This window comes from Salvelinus fontinalis, chromosome 42 (genome assembly GCF_029448725.1).
Source record: "Salvelinus fontinalis isolate EN_2023a chromosome 42, ASM2944872v1, whole genome shotgun sequence".
NCBI lineage: Eukaryota > Metazoa > Chordata > Actinopteri > Salmoniformes > Salmonidae > Salvelinus > Salvelinus fontinalis.
The window spans coordinates 16,211,142-16,238,912 of record NC_074706.1 but is presented as its reverse complement, the minus strand read 5'-3'; the positions used below and the strand labels follow the sequence as shown (position 1 = coordinate 16,238,912).

The window sequence follows — 27,771 nt, the reverse complement described above, 5'->3', positions numbered from 1 at the left end:
TGCAGCCGTTTTTATATCAATAATTAAATAATTTAAGTAACAATTAAGTAGCCTACCTTACTGTAAAAGTTTTCTATTAAAATGGTCAAAAAGAAACAAAAATAGCTTTTTAGCAACAACAAAAAATCTCACCAACATTAAAGGAAAAATGTATTGCAACAATAATAACAATATTACACATCAATACAGGGACATACCTGTGAATACAATGAATATATTAAATAATAGAACACCCCTCCTCCCTCCAAAAAAAGAATAATTGAGGACATCATTTATGTGACAAGGCAATGAGACATTCAGAGACATGACTTCTAATAATTTTTCCAACTTTTTAAGTTTCACAAGTTTGAGGGATTTATAAAATTGTACAAAAGAAGGAATTTTTCCACCCCATTTACATATAAGTATACCTGTCACGCCTGCTCCCGCTTCCCCTCTCTGGCACTCGAGGGCGCCAACCTGACCTACATTACGCACACCTGTCACCAGCATTACGCGCATCTGCGCTCATTGGACTCACCTGGACTACTTCACGTTTTGATTGCCTTCCCTATATCTGTCTGTTTCTTCTGTTTCATCCCCGTGTCAGCATTATTCTCATTATGTTTTCCCCTGTCCAGACGCTGTCAATATTCTGTTCCTGTCCGTGTTTCGGTAAATGTTCACTCCCTGTACTTGCTTCTCGTCTCCAGCGTCTGTCCTTACAATACCCAACATCAGGCTGTAATCATGGATGACACACTGACGCTCTCTAGTGGTTAATTCGTGTAGGGGAGAGCTTGTTGAGGGCCACTATAGCGTGAGCAATGATTATGGGGGAGAGCGTTTTGAGGGCCACTAGAGCATGAGCAATGATTATCTACTGTATAGACCGGGGTGTGACATTGTGTTGAAATACAGTAGCCTTGCCTTTGCACTTAAGAGCTTCTCGAAGCAGATCTCATATGTCATTTGGAGCAGTTTGGAGAAACTACATCACCCACGTTCCTGTCTTTTCTTGAACAGTGAATAAATCAAGTGAACGATGAACACCTGAAAAATGAGGAAGTGCAACTGTTTAAGGTAGGGATTGAAGATGGTGTTAAATCACAAGCATTGGACAACAAACACCTTTATTCAATCAATGCATACTCACACAGTAGCCAGAATAGATAGACGAGTCATTCTGTAATTGAAAAATTGCAGTTTTAACAATTATTTGCACAATTTATATACTTGGGTACATTCATGAATATGCAAGCTAGCATGAGTTTTACATCAAGTGTATGTGTATGGAAAATACATTGATTGGTACTAAATGACAATTTTGAGAAAATACAATATTATCCAGATGCTGTTGATTTTGCTATAAGTGAGCCTCTTTTTAAATAAATCTAAACATTGCAATATGCACACTGCCTTAAAAAGCCAGTAAACACTATGTGACTGAACTTTGCACCCATCAAAGCTGCACAACATAAACCTGAACATGTCTGACAATACATTACAGTAGCTGAACCTAAAATATTCACTATAATGGAGGTAAACATATTTTCTTTTCAAATAACCTTGAAAATAAAGTATTTACAGATGTTACGTTTTGGCAAATACATGAAAATTTAAATTATATTTTTTGTAGCATTACTCAACAATTATACGTGCAGAGAGAGAGAGAGAGAGTCAGAGACAGGAAGGTGAGGAAGATGGAGAAAGAACCTTCATATCTATATTGCTTGTTGAGCATCTCATTCCAAAATCATGACCTTGACCAAAACCTTTGCCTCTCCCGAGTCCGTACGGGTGTTGCAGCGATGAGACAAGACTGTAACTACCAATTGGATACCAACAAATTGGGGAGAAAAAGGGGTAAAAGTAAAAAAAAAAAAAAAATCTGTATGGACCTCACTTTATGCACAGGGGCATTGTCATACTGAAACAGGAAAGTGCCTTCCACAAACTGTTGCCACAAAGTTGGAAGCACGGAATCATCTACAATGTCATTGTGTGCTGTAGCGTTAAGATTTTCCTTCACTGGAACTAAAGTGCCTAGCCCGAAGCATGTAAAACAGCCCCAGACCATTATTCCTCCTTCACCAAACTTTGCATTGCGGCAGGCAGCGTTCTCCTGGCATCCGCCAAACCCAGATTCATCCGCCGGACTGCCAGATGGTGTAGCGTGATTGATCACTCCAGAGAACGTTTCCACTGTTCCAGAGTCCAATGGCGGCGAGCTTTACACCACTCCAGCCGACGCTTGGCATTGCGCATGAGGATCTTAGGCTTGTGTGTGGCTGCTCAGCCATGGAAACCCATTTCATGGTTTTGAAACTTGGTAGTGGGTATTGCAACTGAGGACAGAGCAGTTTTACGCGCTACGCTCTTCAGCACTCTGCGGTCCTGTTCTGTGAGCTTGTGTGGCTTACCACTTCGCAGCTGAGCCGTTGTTGCTCCTATAACTTTCCACTTCACAATAACAGCCCTTAAAGTTGACCGGGGCAGCTCTAGCAGGGCAAAAATTTGACGAACTGACTTGTTGGAATCCTATGACTGTGCCACGTTGAAAGTCACTGAGCTCTTCAGTAAGGCCATTCTACTGCCAATGTTTCACTATGGAGATTGCAGCAACGGGTGTGGCTGACATAGCCGAATCCACTAATTTGAATGTTTTGTGTAAAATATAGTGTACAAAAAAAAGTAGGGGCTTGGATCAGAAAACCAGTCATTATCTGATGCGTCCACCATTTGCCTCATGCAGCGCATCTCATTCTCATATCTTTTTCACATAGAGTTAATCAGGCTGTTGATTGTGGCCTGTGGAATGTTGTCCCGCTCCTCTCCGATGGCTGTGCGAAATATTTGAATATTGGCGGGAACTGGAACACTCTGTCGTACACGTCGATCCAGAGCATGCCAAACATCCTCAATGGGTGACATGTATGGTGAGTATGCAGGCCATGGAACAACTAGAACATTTTCAGCTTCCAGGAATTGTGTATAGAGCCTTGCGACATGGGGCTGTGCATTATCATGTGGAAACATGAGGTGATGGTGGCGGATGTCAGCAAACCGCTCGCCCACACAACGCCATACATGTGGTCTGCGATTGTGAGGCCGGTTGGACGTACGGCCAAATTCTATAAAATGACCTTGAAGGTGGCTTTTGGTAGAGATTGGAACATTGAATTATCTGTCAATACCTCTAGTGGACATTCTTGCAGTCAGCAAGCCAATTGCACGCTCCCTCAAAACTTTGTGTGATGTGACAAAACTGCATATTTTATTGTGGCCTTTTATTGGGTTCAACTCAGCATTTGGTAGGTGAGCCTAATATTTGGTGTAAGCAGTGTATCAGTGGAGGCTGCTGAGGGGAAGAAGGCTCATACTAATAGCTGGAACAGAGTGAATAAAATGGCATGTGTTTGATGTATTTGATGCCATTTCACTTATTCCTCTCCAGCCATTACCACGAGCCCATCCTCCCCAATTAAGATGCCACCAAACTCCTGTACAGTATACAGTATATATGACTTGACTAGTACTTTTTCTGTCAGACTCTGCAATCATAACCGGTCAACCTTTAATACGTAACACTGCAGGTTATGCATGACCAATAACTTAACAGTATTTTGTAGTACTACGCTAGAAGGACCTATATTGCTAATTGACATTACAGTGATAATCCCACTACACAATAAATAACTGCAGTATACTTTCACTGGGATTAGTGTGTGTGTGTAACCCACGCGTGGGTGTGTGCGCTTGCCCATGCGAGTGTGTGCATGCGACCGCTTGCGTGTGCATGTGAGTGTGTGTGTGTGTGTGTGTTATAAGGTGATGAGATGCTTATCAGAGAGAGGGAGAGCGGGTACTGGCATGTTTATGTAAGAGCCCAGAGCTCTGGATTAAATGTCTTCATGGAATCAGAGAGATGGATGGGTGGATTTTTATCAAACTCTCTTGTGTTTGTGTTTTGTGTTTTAATACTGCACTATTTCCCATGATGATTAGTTTTAGTACACAGTGCACAGTATTCACAGTACGTTCTCATGAAATACTTCCATGTTGATGGCTAAGTGTGTGTGTGTGTATGTGTGCGTGCATGTGTGTCTGTGAATGTCTGAGTGTGTGTCTGCGTTTATCCCTCAGTGATTTAATGTGCTAAAAATTGCCTTAACCACAGTAAGTATACACCACGGTATATCACAAAAGCATGAAACAATCCTCGCTTACATATGACATATGTCTCATACATTTAAAAAAGAAAAGGCACTGTACAATTCGTATAATGATAAAAGCAGCTTATGAATCAAATTTCAATAACAAAATGGAACATGCTATCTATCATTCTCATTTATACTCAGGAAATTGCAGGCTGACAGAGTAACATGGAATACTCTATATTTCCCCAGGTGCCTCTCTCTCTCTCTCTAAAAACAATATAAAAGCAGGACATACAGTTCACAGCTGTTTCCATCTGTGTGGTATCAGTCTGCTGAACTGACGACAAGCTGATAAAGGATGTATGATTATGGTACAGAAAGACACATTAATAAACAATCTTCCCTTTTCAATATTTTGTGTTATATACACTACGGTTCAAAAGTTTGGGGTCACTTAGAAATGTCCTTGTTTCCCATGAAAACATACATGAAATGAGTTGCAAAATGAATAGGAAATATAGTCAAGACGTTGACGAGGTTATAAATAATGATTTTTAATTGAAATAATAATTGTGTCCTTCAAACTTTGCTTACATCAAAGAATCCTCCATTTGCAGCAATTACAGCCTTGCAGACTTTTGGCATTCTAGTTGTCAATTTGTTGAGGTAATCTGAAGAGATTTCCTCCTATGCTTCCTGAAGCACCTCCCACAAGTTGGATTGGCTTGATGGGCACTTCTTACGTATCATACGGTCAAGCTGCTCCCACAACAGCTCAATAGGGTTGAGATCCGGTGACTGTGCTGGTCACTCCATTATAGACAGAATACCAGCTGACTGCTTCTTCCCTAAATAATTCTTGCATAGTTTGGAGCTGTGCTTTGGGTCATTGTCTTGTTGTAGGAGGAAATTGGCTCCACTGTCCACAGGGTATGGCATGGCGTTGCAGAATGGAGTGATAGCCTTCATTCTTCAAGATCCCTTTTACCCTGTACAAATCTCCCACTTTACCACCACCAAATCACCCCCAGACCATCACATTGCCTCCACCATCCTTGACAGATGGCGTCAAGCACTCCTCCAGCATTTTTTCTGCATCTCACGAATGTTCTTCTTTGTGATCCCAACACCTCAAACTTAGATTTGCCCAATTTTTCCAATCTTCCTCTGTCCAGCGTCTGTGTTCTTTATCCCATCTTAATCTTTCATTTTTATTGGCCAATCTGATATATGGCTTTTTCTTTGCAACTCTGCCTAGAAGGCCAGCATCCCGGAGTCGCCTCTTCACTGTTGACGTTGAGACTGGTGTTTTGTGGGTACTATTTAATGAAGCTGCCTTGTGAGGCATCTGTTTCTCAAACTAGACACTCTAACGTACTTGTCCTCTTGCTCAGTTGTGCACCGGGGCCTCCCACTCCTCTTTCTATTCTGGTTAGGGCCAGTTTGCGCTGTTCTGTGAAAGGAGTAGTACACAGCGTTCTACGAGATCTTCAGTTTCTTGGCAATTTCTCACATGGAATAGCTTTCATTTCTCAGAACAAGAATAGACTGACGAGTTTCAGAAGAAAGTTCTTTGTTTCTGGCCATTTTGAGCATGTAATCGAACCCACAAATGCTGATGCTCCAGATACTCAACTAGTCTAAAGAAGGCCAGTTTGATTGCTTCTTTAACTTCTTATGGCTGCAGGGGCAGTATTGAGTAGCTTGGATGAAAGGTGCCCAGAGGGGCCCATAGTAAACTGCCTGCTCTTCAGTCCCAATTGCTAATATATGCATATTATTATTAGTATTGGATAGAAAACACTCCGAAGTTTCTAAAACTGTTTGAATGATGTCTGTGAGTATAACAGAACTCATATGGCAGGCAAAAACCTGAGAAGAAATCCAAACAGGAAGTGGGAAATCTGAGGTTGGTCGATTTTCAACCCAGCCCCTTTGAATACACAGTGGGATATGGATCTGTTTGCACTTCCTACGGCTTCCACTAGATGTCAACAGTCTGTAGAACCTTGTCTTATGTCTCTACTGTAAAGTGGGGCCGAAGGAGACAGGAATTAGTCAGGTCTACCATGACCTGACCATGCTCTGACAATCCGTGTTCACATGAGAGGGAGCTCTGTTCCATCGCACATCTGAAGTCAATGGTATTCTCTGGTTGGAACGTTGTTCAAGATTTATGTTAAAAACATTCTAAAGATTGATTCAATACATTGTTTGACATGTTTCTACTGACTGTTACGGAAGTTTTTGACATTTCGTCTGCTTTTAGTGAACGCGCTTCCTGACTTTGGATTTGTTTACCAAACACGCTAACAAAAATAGCTATTTGGACATAAATGATGCACATTACCGAACAAAACAAACATTTCTTGTGGAAGTGGGAGTCCTGGGAGTGCATTCCGACAAAGATCAGCAAAGGTAAGTGAAGATTTTAATACTATTTATGAGTTTTGTTGACTGCACAATTTGGCGGGTTAGTATTGGATGACTTCCTTTTGTGGCTGAAAGCTGTTCTCAGATTATTGAATATTGTGCTTTTGCCGTAAAGCTTTTTGAAATCTGACACAGCGGTTGCATTAAGAACAAGTGTATCTTTAATTCTATGTAAAACATGTATCTTTCATCAAAGTTTATGATGAGTATTTATGTTATTTGACGTGGCTCTTTGCAATTTCTCCGGATATTTTGGAGGCATTTCTGAACATGGCGTCAATGTAAACTGAGGTTTTTGGATATAAATGTGAACTTTATTGAACAAAACATATATGTATTGTGTAACATGAAGTCCTTTGAGTGTCATCTGATGAAGATCATCAAAGGTTAGTGATTCATTTTATCTCTATTTCGGATTTTTGTGACTCCTGTCTTTGGCTGGAAAAATGGCTGTGTTTTTCTGTGATTTTGCGGTGACCTAACATAATCGTTTGTGGTGCTTTCGTCGTAAAGCCTATTTGAAATCGGACACTTTGGTGGGATTAACAACAAGATTACCTTTAAAATGGTATAAGATACATGTATGTTTGAGGAATTTTAATTATGAGATTTCTGTTGTTTGAATTTGGCGCCCTGCAGTTTCACTGGCTGTCATCCCGTTAACGGGATTTTACATTTACATTTACATTTAAGTCATTTAGCAGACGCTCTTATCCAGAGCGACTTTCAAATTGGTGAATTCCCCTTATGACATCCAGTGGAACAGCCACTTTACAGCCACTTTGCAGCCATAAGAAGTTTTAATCAGCACAACAATTTTCAGCTGTGCTAACATAATTGCAAAATTATTTTCTAATGATCAATTAGCCTTTTAAAATAATGAACTTGGATTAGCAAACACAACGTGCCATTGGAACACAGGAGTGATGGTTGCTGATAATGGGCCTCTGTACGCCTATGTAGATATTCCATAAAAAATCTGCCGTTTCCAGCTACAATAGTTATTTACAACATTAACAATGTCTACACTGTATTTATGATTAATTTGATGTTATTGTAATGGACAAAAAATGTTGCTTTTCTTTCAAAAACAAGGACATTTCTAAGTGACCCCAAACGTTTGAACAGTAGTGTATATGCCCAACCACCAACCCCTCCTAACAATCTTTCAGTGGGAGACTGCCTGAGGCAATAGCCAGAGAGAAATAGATGCGCGCACAAACACACACACTGGTAAACTACTGGTAAGCTCTGCCTTCATTGCTTAGTCCAGATGTCACAAATCTGCCCACAAATCTGCCTGTTGAGACAGCAGCCTACCAGATGTCCAGTCAGTGTCATGAGATGGGGGTGTGGAAATGAGAAAAGGCAGGAATAAATGCTTTCGAAAGCTAAGCAAATAGAAAAAAAATTGAATGTTTCTCACTGCATCAAGCCAGCAGAAAATACTTTTATAAAGAACAACCGCGTTTGCAGCGAACTCACAAGAAATAATTATGTTTGGTAAAATAAAAAAATATGTAAAGGCTTGCTTGGAATGTTTGAGGGACAGTTCGGAGGGCGAAACGTTGACAACGACTTTCCAAACCACTCGTGAACATTCTAGAAACTGGTTGTGGTCGTCATCAACATCTCAGGAGAACTGATCGTCGGCCATATCCTCGGGGTCACTGTAAAGGTTGGACTTGGCTGCCGCCCGGTTGGTTGCCATGGTTACCAGTGTTATCTCCGTTAACACTGGCATTGCCATGGCAGCTGGAGACGGCCTTTTTGAAGCTGTGGTGGCGATCGTTGGGGCTGTTGGTCCTGGTGTTCACGCGGGAGAGGGTGCACATGCTGCCCTGGTGACCAGATCGGTGGCGGGTGGTGTTGTTGCGCAGCTCCAGCTCGTCATAGCTGGATACCCGGACAAACGGGCACCAACAGAACACCCGCTTGAAGCCCGCCCGGAACCTATATCCAAACCACAACCCAAACCAGACAGATATACAATGAGTGCATGGTCAGATATTTCAAATTTGAGGGGTGGCCAATGAATTCTGAAGAAGGTACACTGGTAGTTTTCTCATCTGGTCTTATTTATCTAGCCAGTGGTTGGCTAGGTTGTGTTCAGTAGGCACAAAGAAGAAAACATTTTTAAACGGAAAATCTAAATGACTTACGGGTAAGGCTTACCTTCATCGTATGTTTTGGTGCCTACTGAACAGTACTCAGGTGCTGGATCCTACCTGCTGTTGAGGCAGCAGTAGATGATGGGGTTGTACATGGTGGAGCTCATGGCCAGCCACAGCACTGACAGGTAGACCTGCTGGATGGACTTCCACCTCATCAGAGCCTTGTTGAGGCCCGTCACGATGAAGTAGACGTGGTACGGCAGCCAGCAGAGGGCGAAGGTCACCACCACAATGATCATCATCTTCACCACCTGGGGGTTAGGAAGGGGATAGTGGGAGGATTGGAGGAATAGAGAGACAGGGAAGAAGGGGGAGACAGGGTGGAAGAGAGGGAGGGGGAGAAAGCAATGAGAAAAAGAGAGGAGAGAATAAGAAGAGAGAGAGAGAGAGGGGAAAAATCAAAGTATATTGTCTTTATTCTGTGTAGCTTTGAGACTTGATCAAAAATCAACAGTTGGTCGGCCACCTCATGCCAGGTTTCACAGAGAGCCTGATTCCGAGATGGACAGAATGTGTGACACTCAATATATTCTCACAAGCGTGGGCACCATGATTGATTCATCATCAGGTTGGCATTTTCATTCCGTCCTGGAAGCCACAGCAATTTAGGATATACTTTTTTCATTACGACAACCCCTTTCAAAAGAACCATTCACACAACCTCAAAATAGAAATGCTTCATTTGCACATAAATGGTCAGGACAACCATTAATGGTCCAACGGTCCATACATTGGAGATGGTAGAGCCACAATAGAATTAGGTGCATTCTATAACCTGACAATCTAGGGCCATCACAAAGGAAGCAGCTCACTTCGAAGATCCTGTGAAATTCTTGAGCTGGTTGTGTCATTTAAAATCCTCAAAGGGCATTTCTAAACTTGAAATCAGATCTGCATTCGTAAAAAGTTAGCACTTTGTTGCCTTGTATGGAGGAGTTCTGCCAAATGTAATCGAATTAGAATTTGACTCTTGTTTCTTTACACCGAATATCAAAGCTCAGACACGTCTGGACCATGCAAACTGCACTATGTCCGTATTGTCAGTGAGGAAGATTTTTGTCCATGTACAGTTAAAGTTGGAAGTTTACATACACCTTAGTCAAATACATTTAAACTTAGTTATTCACAATTCCTGACATTTAATCCTAGTACAAATTCCCTGTTTTAGGTCAGTTATGATCACCACTTTATTTTAAGAATGTGAAATGGCAGAATAATAGTAGATAGAATTATTTATTTCAGCTTTTATTTCTTTCATCACATTCCCAGTGGGTCAGAAGTTTACATACACTCAAATAGTATTTGGTAGTATTGCCTTTAAATTGTTTAACTTGGGTCAAACGTTTCAGGTAGCCTTCCATAAGCTTCGCACAATAAGTTGGGGGAATTTTGGCCCATTCCTCCTGACAGAGCTGGTGTAACTGAGTCAGGATTGTAGGCCTCCATGCTCGCACACGCTTTTTCAGTTCTGCCCACAAATGTTCTATAGGATTGAGGTCAGGGCTTTGTGATGGCCACTCCAATACCTTGACTTTGTTGTCCTTAAGCCATTTTGCCACAACTTTGGAAGTATGCTTGGGGTCATTGCCAATTTGGAAGACGCATTTGCGACCAAGCTTCAACTTCCTGACTGATGTCTTGAGATGTTGCTTCAATATATCCACATAATTTTTCTGCCTCATGATGCCATCTATTTTGTGAAGTGCACTGGTCCCTCCTGCAGCAAAGCACCCCCACAACATGATGCTGCCACCCTCGTGCTTCACGGTTGGGATGGTGTTCGTCGGCTTGCAAGCCTCCCACTTTCTCCTCCAAACATGTGATGGTCATTATGGCCAAACAGTTCTATTTTTGTTTCATCAGACCAGAGGACATTTCTCTGAAAAGTACGATCTTTGTCCCCATGTGCAGTTGCAAACCGTAGTCTGGCTTTTTTATGGTGGTTTTGGAGCAGTGGCTTCTTCCTTGCTGAGCGGCCTTTCAGGTTATGTCAATATAGGACTCGTTTTACTGTGGATATAGATACTTTTGTATCTGTTTCCTCCAGCATCTTCACAAGATCCTTTGCTGTTGTTCTGGGATTGATTTGCACTTTACACACCAAAGTACTTTGATTTTCCTGAGCGGTATGAAGGCTGCGTGGTCCCATGGTGTTTATACTTGCATACTATTGTTTGTACAGATGAACGTGGTACCTTCAGGCGTTCGGAAATTGCTCCCAAGGATGAACCAGACTTGTGGAGGTCTACAATTTGTTTTATGAGGTGGTTGGTTTGTTTGGTTTGATTTATTTTGATTTTCCCATGATGTCAAGCAAAGAGGCACTGAGTTTGAAGGTAGGCCTTGAAATACATTCACATGTACACCTCCAATTGACTCAAATTATGTCAATTAGCCTATCAGAAGCTTCTAAAGCCATGACATCATTTCCCTGGAATTTTCCAAGCTGTTTAAAGTCACAGTCAACTTAGTGTATGTAAACTTCTGACCTACTGGAATTGTGATACAGGGAATTATAAGTGAAATAATCAGTCTGTAAACAATTGTTGGAAACATTACTTGTGTCATGCACAAAGTAGATATCCTAACCGACTTGCCAAAACTATAGTTTGTTGACAATAAATTTGTGGACTGGTTGAAAAACGAGTTTTAATGACTCCAACCTAAGTGTATGTAAACTTCCGACTTCAACTGTATCTTCACTGTTGTGTTCACTATGGTGTTACTACTGTGTCATCACTAAACCATCTCATCTCATGGTATTGTCTAATCAACTATACTATGTTCACAATGTCATGTGACAAGATGGCTGCCAGCCATAGAGCAATAGTGATTGTGATCTCCAATGAATGGTTAGTCTGTCAGTCAAACAGTCTGAGAAACTCCCCAAAGCCTTTCACATAGATTCTATTCTCTCACTTTGCTCTTTAGATTTAACCTACATTCGCTAAACCTTTGAGATTCTCCAATGAGCATGCCTTTTAGTCCAGCACTCGGCTTAATCTGTGTCGGGGAAACAGTAGTAGTTGAATGCAAAGCACTAAATGGTGGAAAAGTGTTTATATACTGATATGACATCCCACAGATATAGACATCCTAAAGACTTAAATTGAACTACAGTATGTCTCTGGGCTTGGTCATGTTTAACACGTATTACATATGATACACGAAAAATGCTAACATCAGGGATATTTACTTGCATTGGTTTTGGGCCAAGAGTGCAAAATAAGTTAGCGTCTGGAGATAGTGGCCATTTAAACCAAACCAGGATTGCTCTTTTACCTTGTACATAGACTGCTTACAGGGTAAGGAAACTAATATATCACTTTGTTATTTGGCCGAGCTATCCTTTTAAAACTCCCAAGTAGAAAATAGATACAAATACAGCAGTACTTCAGCTCCTTAAGGTCGGAATTGAATCCCCTTGATGTAGGAGCTCTGAAGTCAATCTCACTTTGGTGGAGAAGACTCACAGCTGGTGTTAGCCCTTCATCACAGACTAAGGATAGTCATACAGGGAACAACAACAAGGGCATCTGACGATGAATGGTTTGGTCGTGATCGCAGTCTGTTGGGGCACACACGAACACAACTCCAAAAAAGGCACGAAAAAAAACATTTTACGACAGCTGCTTGGGTTAAACAAGTTAGGCTAAATGAATTAGAAGAAGGTGCTCTTTAGAGGGGTTCACAGTTGAAAACCTTACAAAACACTCTTCGGTGATGAAATCAGCATTTACATTCTTGAGCTTCTCTCAAGTGGTTTCACAGCTTTGACAATGGATCACATTGAAACGCAGGTCAAACTTTATTCATTAACTTCCAACATGGAAAGGATAGTCAAGTGATCAATCAAGCTGTCAGTTACCTTGTTTATGAACAATAACAATTAGGAGCGTATAATCACGGATCAACTAGCTCTACCTGCATTCTCTTCTGGATGGTTAATAATGTGGCCTAAAGCTTATGAAGCGGTGGCATCTCTTTGTATGTACAGTGTGTCTGGGACTCTGGGTCTAATGACGAGCAAATGGTGTCTGGTAGAATTCTCTCCGGAGCTACATAAAGCGGGAGAAAGGGTATCCATGACGCATTACACAGCAGGTAGTTGACGCGAGAGCACTGGTGGTCTGCCGAAGCTGTCACAGCATTGGGTAAGTTGAGCTCGGTGGGAACAGATCGCTGACCTCGTGATAATTACTTTTAATCTGACCACCGAGTAGGACCTGACGGTTTGACAATGGGTGACATTCAGCCTAATGAACCTCTCTCAGCCCTCTTCTAGCTAAGGTTAAAAGGGTTTGGCAGGGACGTTAATGGCCAAATCCAGCAACAGGCTTATAAAAATGATCCAGTCAGTTAGCAGGCGCTTTTATCCTAAATGACTTCTAGTCTGTATTTATGGCCCATTCAAACCCACTGAGGAATTGGAACTGTGTATAAGTGCAAGGTTAACTAACCATCCATCACTGCATTGCTCAAACTAAATCAAAGGAAATCAGGTTTACGTGAGGTGCATTTCACAACAAAAACAACAACAACTCTAAAACAATCAAAAAGAGAACCAGTTCTGAAATAAGAGCAAGTAACAACACCAAACATGTGCTGGTGCTGAGATCAAATGTCAGGCGGGATCACAGGGTACATCCCTGGTTGAAACTGTAAATTATTACGGTTTCATGGCTTCAGCTATCTGTCCAAAACAAAGACAAAGACCCCCCCCCCCCCCCTCCGTAATCTGAGTGTAATCCTCACGAATAAAACAATAACAACCCTGAAATACAGACTGGGTTCCCTCACAGGGTGTCCTTGAATAATCCCATATCCCAATTATTCCCATATCTAGTAGACGTGTCATATTGGCCATTGCCTTTCTATAATCTGTGCTCCTGTAACGTTAAACCCACATCCGGCCTAATAGATGTTAGTCATACGGGTTCAAATGACCTGAATCCTTATGGATAACTGTGGGGACCAGGGGCCGTATGTCAAGCATATCAAGCATCTCAGAATAGAAGTGCTGATTTGTGACCAGTTTTGCTTTTCAGATCACAATGAATGAGATAACATGGGCAGGGGGAGCCTGATCCCAGATCAGCACTCCAAGCAAAGACGAATGAAGAGATACACTGTGTCCAGTTAATAGAATGCATTGTCATCTCTAAAGAGGACACTAATCTCTGCTGTTTCCCTGCGTAATGTTGGATTACCTGATGGGTAGCCAAATCCAGTGGGGAATACAGAGAGATCATTGTCTCATGATTGTGCCAGTTAAAATGAATGGCTGAACCTACTGAATTCAATGAATGGTTGACGCGTTGGTTTACAAATGGAATACACGTGCTTTACCAATGGACCTTATGTGTATAATGGAGTTGTATTTTTGCGTTACCTTCCTCTTGGCTGTGAGCTGGCTGTGGTAGTTGTCTGATGCTTCCCCCGGGATCTCTCCTCCCCACAGCGTCACCCCCACAATGGTGTAGGTGATACCCATCACCACTAGGGGCAGCACATACACCAGCACAGTCACAATGATATGATACCTGTATGCCAGAGAAGAATAGATAGCTGTAAGATGAAGGAAAAGCAGAGCATTCCTGTGAATGTAATGGAAAAACATGGTAAATTTGTAAATGATAGTTAATCTATTTCACATGTATATTCATTAGTCTAGTTTGCTCTCCTCCTTAACTAGTCTGCACTGGTTGTGACAGGAGAGCAGATACCTGATAAATAGATAGATAGATCTCTATCTAACTAATCTCGCTATCCTGTGTGTAGTAAATTCCCATACTCATACCGACTGACTTTCCAATTACCTAATCGCTACCCAGTTCTTCCTCCAGAAGCGGGACACTCACCGCCTTAAATGAACTCACCTGTATGCAATCAATGTGGCAACCCGACAAACCTTCAGTTAATTCCAGTCTTTGTTGATACAAACAATTATTCAAGGATGTGTTTATTCAAAGTACACTGAACAAAAATATAAACTCAACATGCAACAATTTAAAATATGTTACTGAGTTACAGATCATATAAGGAAATCATTCAATTTAAATCAATTAATTAGGCCTTAATCTATGGACTGGTAATACAGATATGCATCTGTTGGTGGCCACAGATATCTTTAAAAAACGGTAGGGGCGTGGATCAGAAAACCAATCCGTATCTGGTGTGACCACCATTTGCCTTATGCAGTGCGACACATGTCCTTTGCATAGAGTTGATCAGGCTGTTGATTGTGGCCTATGCAATGTTGTTCCGCTCCTCTTCAATGGCTGTGCGCAATTGCTGGATATTGGTGGGAACTGGGACACGCTCGTACAAGTCAACCCAGAGCATCCCAAACGCTCAATGGGTGACATGTCTGGTGAGTAGGCAGGCCATGGAAGAACTGGGAAATGTCCAGCTTCCAGGAATTGTTTACAGATCTTTGCGACATGGGGCCATGCATTATCCTGCTGGAACATGAGGTGATGGCAGCGGATGAATGGCTCGACAATGGGCCTCAGGATCTCGTCATGGTATCTCTGTGCATTCAAATTGCCATCGACAAAATGCAATTGTGTTTTGTCCGTAGCTTATGGATCTGGATCCTGGACTTTCTGACGGGCAGCCTACAGGAAAAGGAGGAGTGAGCACGCCCCCATTCTCATCGACAGGGCTGTAGTGGAACAGGTTGAGAGCTTCAAGTTCCTTGGCGTCCACATCACCAACAAACTAACATGGTCCAAGCACACCAAGACAATCGTGAAGGGAGCACGACAAAACCTATTCCCCCTCAGGAGACTGAAAAGATTTGGCTTGGGTCCTCATATCCTCAAACGGTTTTACAGCTGCGCCATCGAGAGCATCCTGATGGATTGCATCACTGCCTGGTATGGAAACTACTCGGCCTCCGACTGCAAGGCACTGCAGAGGGTAGTGCGTACGGCCCAGTACATCACCGGGGCCAAGCTTCCTGCCATCCAGGACCTCCATACCAGGTGGTGTCAGAGGAAGGCCCTACAAATTGTCAAAGACTCCAGCCACCCTAGTCATAGCCTGTTTTCTCTGTTACCACACGACAAGCGGTACTGGAGCGCCAAGTCTAGGTCCAAGAGGCTTCTAAACAGCTTCTACCCCCAAGACTCCTGAACAGCTAATCAAATGGCTACCCAGACTATTTGCATTGCCCCCCCCCCCCCCTTCTATGCTGCTGCAACTCTGTTATTATCTATGCATAGACACTTTAATAACTCTACCCTCATGTACATATTACCACATTTACCTCGACACCGGTGCCCCCGCACATTGACTTTGTACCGGTACCCCCTGTAAATAGCCTGCACATTGACCCTGTACCGATACCCCCTGTATATAGCCCCTCTATTGTTATTTACTGCTGCTATTTCATTATTTGTTATTCTTGTCTCTTTTTTTAGGTATTTTCTTTAAACTGCATTGTTGGTTAAGGGCTTGTAAGTAAGCATTTCACTGTTGTGTTCGGCGTATGTGACAAATACAGTTTGATTTGATTCTTATTTTTAATCTTTTTGAAATAATCTTTTTGTGCATATGGAACATTTCTGGGAACTATTATTTCGGCTCATGAAACATTGGACGAACACTTTACATGTTGCGTTTATATTTTTGCTCAGTATAAGTTTGTGCTCCTTTATAGTGTACCTTTGATTTGAGGCCATTTCATATGTTTGTCTATGTGCCATTATTGATATTATTTGTTGGTATCTAAGTAGGTTTGTTTGTGTAGAAATTGATTATGTTACTGAGATCATTTTTCATATTGTAGTTACTATTGAGTTTTGAGTATATTTGGATGTATGTGCTTTTGACTAGTGCCTGTATAATTGGCCAAGTTAATTGCCTTACAATGCTGTCCCTGGAGAGCTGTAGGTTTTCAATCCAGTTGTAACTAACCTGATTCATTTGATCAACCAGCTAATTATTAAAATCAGATTAGGGTTGGAGCCGAAAATCTATGGGACAGTAGCTCTCCAGGAATTAGGGAAAGAACCCTGCCTTACATTGATATGTAAGGTGATTCCATTGTTGATTTCTAAAGAAAAGCATACTTATCCTAGCAATGTTCTTTAGTCTATTAATAAACGGGGAATTAGCCCTTTTGAAGTGTATCTCCAACTCTTATTGATACATCATCACGGTAGTCCACACCCAAACCACCAGCAGCAAGGTGAACACCTTATACAGTTTCATTATCAATCAGCCCAAAACTGTTTCCAGATCAGTGAAGATGAACAAGAGGAGGTGAGTCAAGGAAGCCACTTTAGACTATTGAGATGCGCCCGGAGTGTCTCACTCACATGAAGGAGTCATCCGAGGGCCGGGGCCAGGCCACGTAGCATATGGTCCGGCGGGGCAGGATACGGATGGTGGAGTTGAAGCAGAGGGGGAAGGCCAGCACCACGGCCAGCGCCCAGATACACACGATCACCACCTTGGTGGCTGTGGCTGACAGCCGTGGTTTCAGCGGGTGGATGATGGCCATGTACCTGCAGGGATGTCAAATCAAATGAAATCAATCTTTATTTAATAGCACATTTCAGACATGAATGTGACGCAATGTGCTTCACAGGAAAAAACATAAATAAAAAAACAATAAGTAGAAACAGAAATATTTACCACACAACCAACATAAGAGTATAAAAAACGAAAGAACAACAATTAAAACTGAAAGACTGAAAAAGCACCCCAAGGAAAAGCAAAACTAAAAAAGGTGTGTTTTAAGATATATTTTAAATATGTCCACAGTTTCGGCCCCTCTCAGGTTGTCTGGCAGGCTTTTCCAGAGGCTGGGGGCACAGTAACTAAAGGCTGCCTCTCCATGCCTCTTGGTCCTAGGCTTTGGGATAGTTAAAAGGCCAGAGGACCTGAGTACATAACTCAAAAGCATGTCTGACATGTATTGGGGTGCACAATTGTGGATTGATTTAAAAACCAATAGAATCTTAAAATGTATTGTTAAACGCACAGGCAGCCAGCGCCGAGACTTTAAAACAGGTGTAATGTGTGCTCTCTGCTTGGCCATGTAGCTGCATTCTGTATGTTTTGCAGTTGGCCAATGGCTTTCTTGGGTAGACCAGACAGGAGAGCATTACAGTAGTCAAGCCTGCTGTAATAAAAGCATGGATGAGTCTCTCTGTATCAGCCTGAGATAGAAATGGCCGCAACTTGGCAATTTTGGTCACATTCCTAATGTGTGATTCGAAATTGAGTTCAGAATCGAAAATGACACCTATGTTTTTTTTAGCTAGTGTTTTATCTTATTTGACAGTGAATTCAAATATTGATATGGATATTAAAATATGAATTAAATATATATAGATTCTGTGTGCTTTGGCTCCAATTATAAGTACCTCGGTCTTGTCTTGATTTAGCTGGGGGAAGTTGTGAGCCTTCCAAGTATTTAAATCCCTAATACAGTCTAATAATTTGTCTGTGGAGCTAAAATGCTCTGGTGACACAGAAATGTAAAGCTGTGTATTGTTTGCGTGGTTGTGAAAATCAATGTTGTGCGTTCTGATAACGCTGCCAAAGGGAAACATATATATATATATATATATATATATATATATATATATATATATATATATACATATATATATATATGAACGGAACAGTACTGAACCCAAAATCGAACCTTGTGGAACGCCACATAGGATATGACATTTCTCTGAGTGGTTCACTCTCGACCGGATAAATAGGTACTAAACCAATTTAGAACTAGAGGGAAGAGACCAAACCACCTCTCCCGTGTGTCCAGAAGGACATTATCATGCAGCACTTAAATCAAAGAGTACATGGACAGAAGGCTGTTCAGCATCTGTGTTGGCTCTACGATCATTTAACACTTTAACTCAGGCTGTCCCTGAGCTTTGGCGGGCAAGACAACCAGATAGGATATCAAAAATACAGTTGCCACTTAAAAAAATAATTTAGCTGTTTAAAAAAAACATTTCTGGAAGGTTGGAGATTGGAGCTGAAGAATCTAGATGACTTTTCTTCAGAAGGGGTTTCACCATGGCAGTTGTTAGTGCAGTGGGGAAAGTGCCTGTGAAATAGGGAGTGATTAACCATGTAAAATAACTCCATAGTGCCTTTGCGTGTTAGGCTAGGGCACATACCATCACACTTCTCATCAGGTCTTGCTTGACTGATACCCAGCCTAATGTTTGTTATCTTATCTCTGAAATATGCCACAAACTCATCACATTTAGATGTGGAGGAAAGTTCATATAGGTTTATGGGGGTAGGATTTATCCGGCCATCAGTGGTCAAGAATAGCACTAGCACTATTGAATAATTGTAACGAACGTCGTCGAGAGAAGGAGAAGAGGACCAAGGTGCAGCGCGGTAAGTGTTCATGTTTTAATCAATCAACTGAACACTGAACAAAACAACAAAAATGACAAACGAACAGTTCTATAAGGTGACGACACGCACTAAACAGAAAATAACTACCCACAAATACAGGTGGGAACAGGCTACCTAAGTATGGTTCTCAATCAGAGACAACGATAGACAGCTGCCTCTGATTGGGAACCATACCAGGCCAAACACATAGAAATACAAAACAAGGACAACATAGAACACCAGACATAGAATGTCCACCCAAACTCACGCCCTGACCAACCAAAATAGAGACATAAAAAGGATCTCTAAGTTCAGGCCGTGACAGTACCCCCCAACAAAGGTGCGGACTCCTGCCGCAAAACCTGAACCTATAGGGGAGGGTCTGGTAGGGCATTTCACCGCGGTGGCGGCTCTGGCGCGGGACGTGGACCCCGCTCCACCTTAGTCTTGGCCCACTTACTGCCCACACCGCCGACCCCGGACCGGGGACCCTCGCAGCGGGCCCCGGACAGGAGGGAGACTCTGGTTGCTCCGGACAGGAGGGAGACTCTGGCTGCTCCAGACAGGAGGGAGACTCTGGCTGCTCCGGACAGGAGGGAGACTCTGGCTGCTCCGGACAGGAGGGAGACTCTGGCTGCTCCGGACAGGAGGGAGACTCTGGCTGCTCCGGACAGGAGGGAGACTCTGGCTGCTCCGGACAGGAGGGAGACTCTGGCTGCTCCGGACAGGAGGGAGACTCTGGCTGCTCCGGACAGGAGGGCGTCGCTGGAGGCTCCGGACTAGAAGGCATTGCTGGAGGCTCCGGACTGATGTTCTTCGTTGGAGGCCTCGTGACATGGATCATCACTGGAGGCTTCGTGCCATGGATCATCACTGGAGGCTTCGTGCCATGGATCATCACTGGAGGCTTCGTGCCATGGATCATCACAGGAGGCTTCGTGCCATGGATCATCACTGGAGGCTTCGTGCCATGGATCATCACAGGAGGCTTCGTGCCCTGGATCATCACAGGAGGCTTCGTGCCATGGATCATCACAGGAGGCTTCGTGCCTTGGATCATCACTGGAGGCTTCTTGCCATGGATCATCATTGGAGGCTTCATGCCATGGATCATTACTGGAGGCTTCTTGCCATGGATCACCTCACTGGAGCTATGGCATCAAGTTATCAACTAAATCATCACAAGAGGAAGGCAGAATAGGTGCTTGTGTATTGTTCATACACTCAATAAAATCTGTAGCAACTTCAGAGGTAAGATAGTGTTTCTTAATAATGCGTTCAGTGTTACCCAGAGTATGGCCGCAGTTATGGGTGGGCCCAGTAACATGTTGGATAAAGTTCATAGGGCTCAAAAGATTAATAAATTCTAGTGCCTTAGAGTCAGTTTCTTTGTCAACATGAATATTAAAATCGCACAACACAATGATTTTATCATAGTTCTCAAGAACAACAGTCAATTGTTCAGAGAAATCAGTTTTAAAAAAGTGTGACAGTGCTTTGGTGGCCTAAACAGGGTTATAGCCAACACTGGTGACTGACATTTAAACAGTATAGCATGATGAAATGAAATGTCCTTACAGATGAGAGCATTAGTAAAAATGGAGGCTGTCCCCCCCCAGCTGTAGTCCGGGGGAGGCTTCAACAAGAGCGGCACTACAGTCTGAAGACAGCCATGTTTCAGTGAAAAATATGCAATCAACTTTGCGCCCAGTAATGAGTGTGGGCCACTCTTTCCCTGGGGCATCTGCCTCGAGGTAACCAATAGAATAACAACCAAATTATTAACGTTACAACCATGTTTTTCTCCAATCTATCAGAATGGTAAGATATGACAATTTGTATAAACTCACTAAAAGGCGGCTTTAAAAGAACATGAATTAGGTTACTCACAATAACCATAGTGCCATTTCTACAGGAGTTGATATGCTTTCCAAGTCCTCTGTTGCTTATTCTGACAGGGAGAACTGGAGCACTACCAGACTCTGTCCGTCAATCTCTAAAACAGTTCAAGAGGTCAGTCAGGGGGTGAAAGCAAAGATGGTGGATAAATGAAGATGTCTTACTCAATCCGTTTACCATTAAAAAACATTGTCACAGTTCCGGTCTACTTAAAGGGTGGCTCTCCCATAGACACCAATGCAATCGCCTCCTGGGTCTGGTCTACTTAGTTCATTGACTGTATATGAACCAGAAAAAAGGACCCAGTGAGATGTCTCGCTTCCTCTTCCATCTCCGGTGAAAGGTTATTAGGCCAAAGTTCAAAGGTCATGGTTGATTTGGTATTTTGTTCCTCCATACACTGCTTGCTTGAGAGGTTAGACCTTTTTATATTGAGTAGTGCTTATGCCCTGACTAAGGTTAACGCATACAATTTAGTATGCAGGACCCACTGGGAACACACTTGTTGAATCAACATAATTTCTATGAAATTACATTGAACCAACGTGGAATAGACATTGAATGTACATTTGTACCCAGTGGGAAATGTCTTGTTGTACAACTGCATTTTTTCCCGAACGTGAATAAAACAAGCGCCTCTTGACAAAAGCCAGAGGGCAGGTTGAAATAGTACGATGTCAATTTAAACAGTAAATAAAATACCAATCTTCTCTGGAGCGGCCACCGCTAGGATAGTGATGTGGGTGTCTGTGTCTGTGTCTGTGTCTGTGCCCAACTTCAGATTGCTTTCAGGTACTCATTACAAAGGATGCCCCATGTGGAGCTAGTTATGATTGTTTGACTCTTCCCAGTATGTCTTTAATTGGATTCAACAGTGCTGTTTGTTTGGTTTTCGGTAAACAAAGATTCCATTTCCCCAGAACTTACTGCTAGACTGTCAGGTTTCATCCTGTCATTACCTTACGTCTATCTGTCTGTCTGTCTGTCTGTCTGTCTGTCTGTCTGTCTGTCTGTCTGTCTGTCTGTCTGTCTGTCTGTCTGTGTCACTTTTCTGACGTTATTTACTTTGTTTTGTCTTTATTTTGTTGGTCAGAGCGTGAGTTGGGTGGGTATTATCTATGTTGCCTGTTTCTATGTGGGGTTTTCTAGTTTGGCCTGATATGGTTCTCAATCAGAGGCAGCTGTCATTCATTGTCTCTGATTGGGAACCATATTTAGGTAGCCTGTTTGTGGGTGTTTGTGCCACACGGGACTGTTTCGGGTTTGTTCACGTTTATTGTTTTTGTATTTGTGTTCATGTTCAGTTTTCCCTATTAAAACATGGACACCTACCACGCTGCGTATTGGTCCGATCCTTGCTACACCTCTTCAGAGGAAGAAGAGTACGACAGCCGTTACAGTCTGTCTGTCTGTCTGTCTGTCTGTCTGTCTGTCTGTCTGTCTGTCTGTCTGTCTCTGTCTGTCTCTGTTTGTCTCTGTCTGTCTCTGTCTGTCTCTGTCTGTCTCTGTCTGTCTGTCTGTGTCCGTCTCCGAGTGTATACCTGTGCTGTGTGTGTTCTGTCTTTGTGTGTATCAGGCCCACAGTAGGCCTATAAGTATTCAGGTCGTGGTCCTGCCCATGCAGGTGCAGATTAACTCCTTTGACTAACTTCAAAGTGAGATGAAAAGAGATGTTGGACTGTAGTTCTACTATGCAACACAACTTGTAAAGGTATCAAATTGACCTCCAGACACCTGGGGCCTCATTTATGTTTTGATGTTAAGGTTATAAAACGGTCATAAATTATGCACTGTGCCAAATTATTAGCAGGCTGTTATTTGAGTGAATTCTGAAAAAGTGGAACACTTTTTGCATTTCTGTCTTCCTTAATCTCTTCAGACATCTATCCAACACCTGATACGTTGCTGAAATCCTCAGATGTTTCTGTAGAGGTATGGGCAGAATGTTTAGACTTTTTTAACCTCTACAGGATCGGTGCCCCCCCCCCCCCCCCCCCCCCCCCATGGGGGTTAAGCTAACGTAATGTGATTAGCATGAGGTTGTAAGTAACATGAACATTCCTGGACATAAACATACAGTTGAAGTCAGAAGTTTACATACACTTAGGTTGGAGTCATTAAAACTCATTTTTCAAGCACTCCACAAATTTCTTGTTAACACACTATAGGTTTGGCAAGTCGGTTAGGACATCTACTTTGTGCATGACACAAGTAATAGTTCCAACTGTTGTTTACAGACAGAGATAATTTCATTTGTAACTCACTGTATCACAATTCCAGTGGGCCAGAAGTTTACAAACTAAGTTGACTGTGACTTTAAACAGCTTGGAAAATTCCATTCATAAATCAATTAGGCACATTTGGGCAGTCTTGATTCAACATTTTGAACAGATATGCAATGGTTTATTGGATCAGTCTAAAACTTTGCACATACACTGTGGCCATTTAGTGGACAACATCTAAATTGTACATGGGATGGAATAATACATTATGGCCTTTCTCTGGCATTTCAAAGATGATGATACATAAAAACAAAACAAAAAAATTTTTTTTTTCTTTGTATTATCTTTTACCAGATCTAATGTGTTATATTCTCCTACATTCATTTCACATTTCCACAAACTTCAAAGTGTTTCCTTTCAAATGGTATCAATAATATGCATATCCTTGCGTCAGGTCCTGAGCTACAGGCAGTCAGATTTGGGTATGTCATTTTAGGAAAACATTTAACAAAGGTTCGGATGGGTCGCATGCCTAATCCGCCTATAGCGAGTGGCAAACACGTTCTGGAAGATTGTCTATTGAACAATTTAAAAGTACACGCTGCCTACAGCCCACACTTCTATGCAAAAGACAAATTGTTGTTCAATATTTTGTTTATCTATACATGTTTGTGTTTCTATCTCCTGCCTTGGTATAGGCTCTGAGATTAAATTGTATATGTTGTGCTCCTATCGCACAGCCATGCTAAAGCCTACCGTTACAGTCATAGGCCACCGGTCTATTTACTTTTGAGCATGGTTGGCAATTAAATGAGCGATGGATAAATGGTAGCCTAATATTTGTTGTATACAGGGAATAAACCAGTTATGTCAGAAAAGTAGAGACATGCCCTGTTATGATTTAGGCATATATAATTAAAGCAAATATAGGCTATTAGGCGAGATACTGCTATGTCATTTTCTTACCAGAGTCAAATGCATCTGTTTTATATAGGTCTACATTTTAATGTTTTTATTAGCCTACCATTAATTATTATAATTTCCGTGCATCAAACACCTCCATTTCCCCCAAAATAACAATATTTGCTTGCAATACAATTGATCAACCAACATACATTCTGAGTATGCATGGTCTTAGATATGAATAGAGATACACACCTTCCCATCAAGTTCAAAATGGATAAATACCAACTTTTGTAGGAAAACTGGCATAGCAGGGTAAATCAAGTGTGTGCTTGCGTGTGTACACGCTTGCTTGCGTTTGCATGTGTGCGCACATGTGCGTGTGTGTATGTGGGGCCGCTTGCTCGCTCGTGTGTGTCTGTGTGTTGGTGTGAGTATAGCGTTCATATAAGCACTCTTGGCACTTAAAGACATTATTTCACTGCAGGTACTCCATTTTAATGATTTAATCAGCACGTCCCTCCATAATGATAGGTTGTGTGCACAGTGGAGCTCATTAGAGGTAATCTGGCTCTTTTATACACCAACTGAGTGATGAAATGCTTGATCAAATCCTCAAGAACCTCAATTGTTTTCTCATTTGTCTGCATCCCAAATGGCACCCGATTCCTTTTATAGTGCACTACTTTTAGTGAAATTAAATAGGGAAAATGGTAGCCATTTGGGACGCACTTTGTGTTGCAGGATCTTTATTGGTTAGATCAGTGCACTAAAAGCTACATTCAGTTCATTCATTCTCGTTTTGACAGAATGTAAGGAGAGGGTTGGTTTCCCATGTCTCTGTGTGTCTGTGCGTTAAAAACCTGTACGCATACATAGCATGCATAACAGGCTACTATCATGATGTATGGAAATTATGGCATCTGAGCAACATCAGGTCACTTGTTATACCATTAGGCCTTCCTTTTTCTTATTTAATTTAAGAGGGTTGATTATAGAATCAGTACATTGGGATATTATTCATGAAACCGGCCTAGCATTAAATACATAATAATACATTGACACATTTAATATAGGTCAATACAATGCATTTCACCAAATTGAATCAAATGTTAGAGATTGAAGTTGATGTGTCCAGAGCTCACCTGTCGACTGCTATTGCGCACATGGAATAGATGCTTGAAAACACTGCTGTGACCGGGAAAAAGTTGTGGAACTTGCAGTAGGATTCTCCAAAGTACCAATTGCCGTGAGCAGCGTATATGAAATTAATCAACGTGTTGAACGCGGCCATTAAGGCGTCAGAGAAAGCCAAATTGAGTAAAAAGTAGTTTGTCACGGTCCGCATCCTCTTGTGCGCTAATACGATCCAAATCACTATCAGGTTCCCAAAAACCGCCACGGCCAGCACAAGGCTGTACGCGACCGACCATAGCACGATGCGCCAAGCCGGTTGTACGAACTGATTTGTAAAGGTCCTAGTTGTGTTTGATCCGTTGTTTGCCGCTGCCATTCCTCTAGTCTCCCTGCCTAGATTTACTTGGATTCAATGCCTGGAGGTGGCATCAGTTGTATTGGCACACAACTCCGCAGCGTACCAAGACGCGCAAATGCTCTGCTCAATACGGTCACGTTCAGTCCCTCTTCATTTATATTGCTGTTCCCGTAAATACAGGGCCAACGCGTTTGGGAGACAGTCGTAACAACATGTCCAGTGACAACTCCAATAAATAATTGACACTTGAGGAGCGCGGAACTTCTGATCCATAGGATAGGCTACTACTTAAATAGGCGACCGATTATATTCGAACAGTTGTAATTTCTAATAGCATCCTCATTCATTCTCTTGAATGCATCCGAATGAAACTGCGCAACGTTGAAAACGGCAGATCCTTCAGCTACGCTTCCATACAAACGAGACAAACAAGCATGGAATTTGATGGCGAGTCACTTAGAAATGCCTTACATAATCCTGATAAACGACATGCACGCATCAGGAACTGATGAACGGTCTGCCGCCTCCATTGACTGAGTCGTTCATTTCACTCGTGGGACATCTCCGTGATCAATGCTACTTTGTCATTGTCACTGCAAGTATTGAACATATACGTTTATTGACTAAGTTTATTAAACAGTCATGTTTGATAAAGGTGTCTAGTATCTCCAAAATGCGTTGCTTTTACCCTAAATAACTCTCTTAATTTCCAAGATCGATTTTCAATAGATGGATCTGCCAAGGCCTTACCACCTAAATTAATTTAGTTCCCAATAGACCTATGTCAACCTTTTCTCGATGGACTGACTCGTTGATCCTAATGCACTCATTCTAAACAATGAGTCAAACGTTCAGGGTACCAAACCAAGATGTGTCTTTGAAGCTTCAGCTTTGGAGATCATGCTCGGTTGTGACTGATCAACTTGTATCTCATAACGAAAGTCACGTTCTCCAAAAACTCCACAGCCCCCCCTCTGTATTCAGCAGCATCCAAACCACCGCGCATCCTCATTTGTGTCACCTAAGCAGTATGGAAAGGACAGATAGGCCTCATCCCAAACGGCTCTGTAATAGTGCCTGTGTGTAGCTGGTGTAGAGGAGTCAGGCGCAGGACAGCAGATACGAGTCATAAATGTAATTTACTCAAATATTCACAAATACAACACAATAATACGAGCCCACAATAACGGACCGTATTACAAACCAACAATCACTCACAAACAAACATGGGGGAACAGAGGGTTAAATTATGAACAAGTAATTGGGGGGAATGAAACCAGGTGTGTAAGACAAGGACAAAACAAATGGAAAATTAAAAGTGGATCTGCGATGGCTAGAAGGCCGGTGACGCCGACCGCCGAACGCCGCCCGAACAAGGAGAGGGACCGACTTCGGTGGAACTCGTGACAGGCACCCTATTCCCATTCTAGTGCATTACTCTGGTCAAAAGTGGTGCACTATATAGGGAATAGGGTGCTATTTGGGACACACTCAGAGGCAGGTGGGAAAGTGATTTTTATCCACTGATCTACATGCTCAGTAGAAAAAGTAGAAAAGGTGACGCCACACTGATGTTAGGACATTAATGTCCCCGACCACATGTGTTCACTGCTGAGGGAGTCAGGCCAATTAGTTTTCTCTCTCCCCTTCTCCTGGTGGGTTCCCCTAGCAATTATGCACGATTACACCTGATGTGCCCCTTTTAATGAGTCATTTAACCGTCTGCGTTCCTTCCTAGCTGGATTACGTAAGGGGAGCTGTAAGGGACATCTTCTGGTGGTGTGGGAATAGAGTGGGGGTGACTTGCACGCATGCTCGTGTAACAGTTTATCTTTAGTCCGTCCCCTCGCCCCGAGCCGGGCGCGAACCAGGGACCCTCTGCACACATCAACAACAGTCACCCACGAAGCATCGTTACCCATCGCTCCACAAAAGCCGCGGCCCTTGCAGAGCAAGGGGAACCACTATTTCAAGGTCTCAAAGCGAGTGAAGTCACCGATTGAAACGCTATTAGCACGCACCACCGCTAACTAGCTAGCCATTTCGCATCGGTTACGCACACACGCGCGCACACAGGGGGTCATCAGATATTCATTGTCTGCAGGCATCCTTGTCTCTGCAATAACAAT

General features: G+C 42.4%; 1 protein-coding gene across 1 annotated transcript; it reads right to left on the bottom strand.

The window, feature by feature from the left end:
* Positions 1-236: 236 nt before the first annotated feature.
* Positions 237-26,192, bottom strand: LOC129840924 (neuromedin-K receptor-like). The gene is made up of 5 exons (XM_055908966.1): positions 25,293-26,192; positions 17,074-17,262; positions 14,139-14,289; positions 8,801-8,997; positions 237-8,525 (listed from the first exon to the last, which is right to left on the bottom strand). The coding sequence occupies exons 1-5, from the start codon at positions 25,658-25,660 to the stop codon at positions 8,240-8,242; spliced, it is 1,191 nt and encodes a 396-aa protein (XP_055764941.1). The 5' UTR covers positions 25,661-26,192; the 3' UTR covers positions 237-8,239.
* Between the last annotated feature and the right edge of the window lie 1,579 nt (positions 26,193-27,771).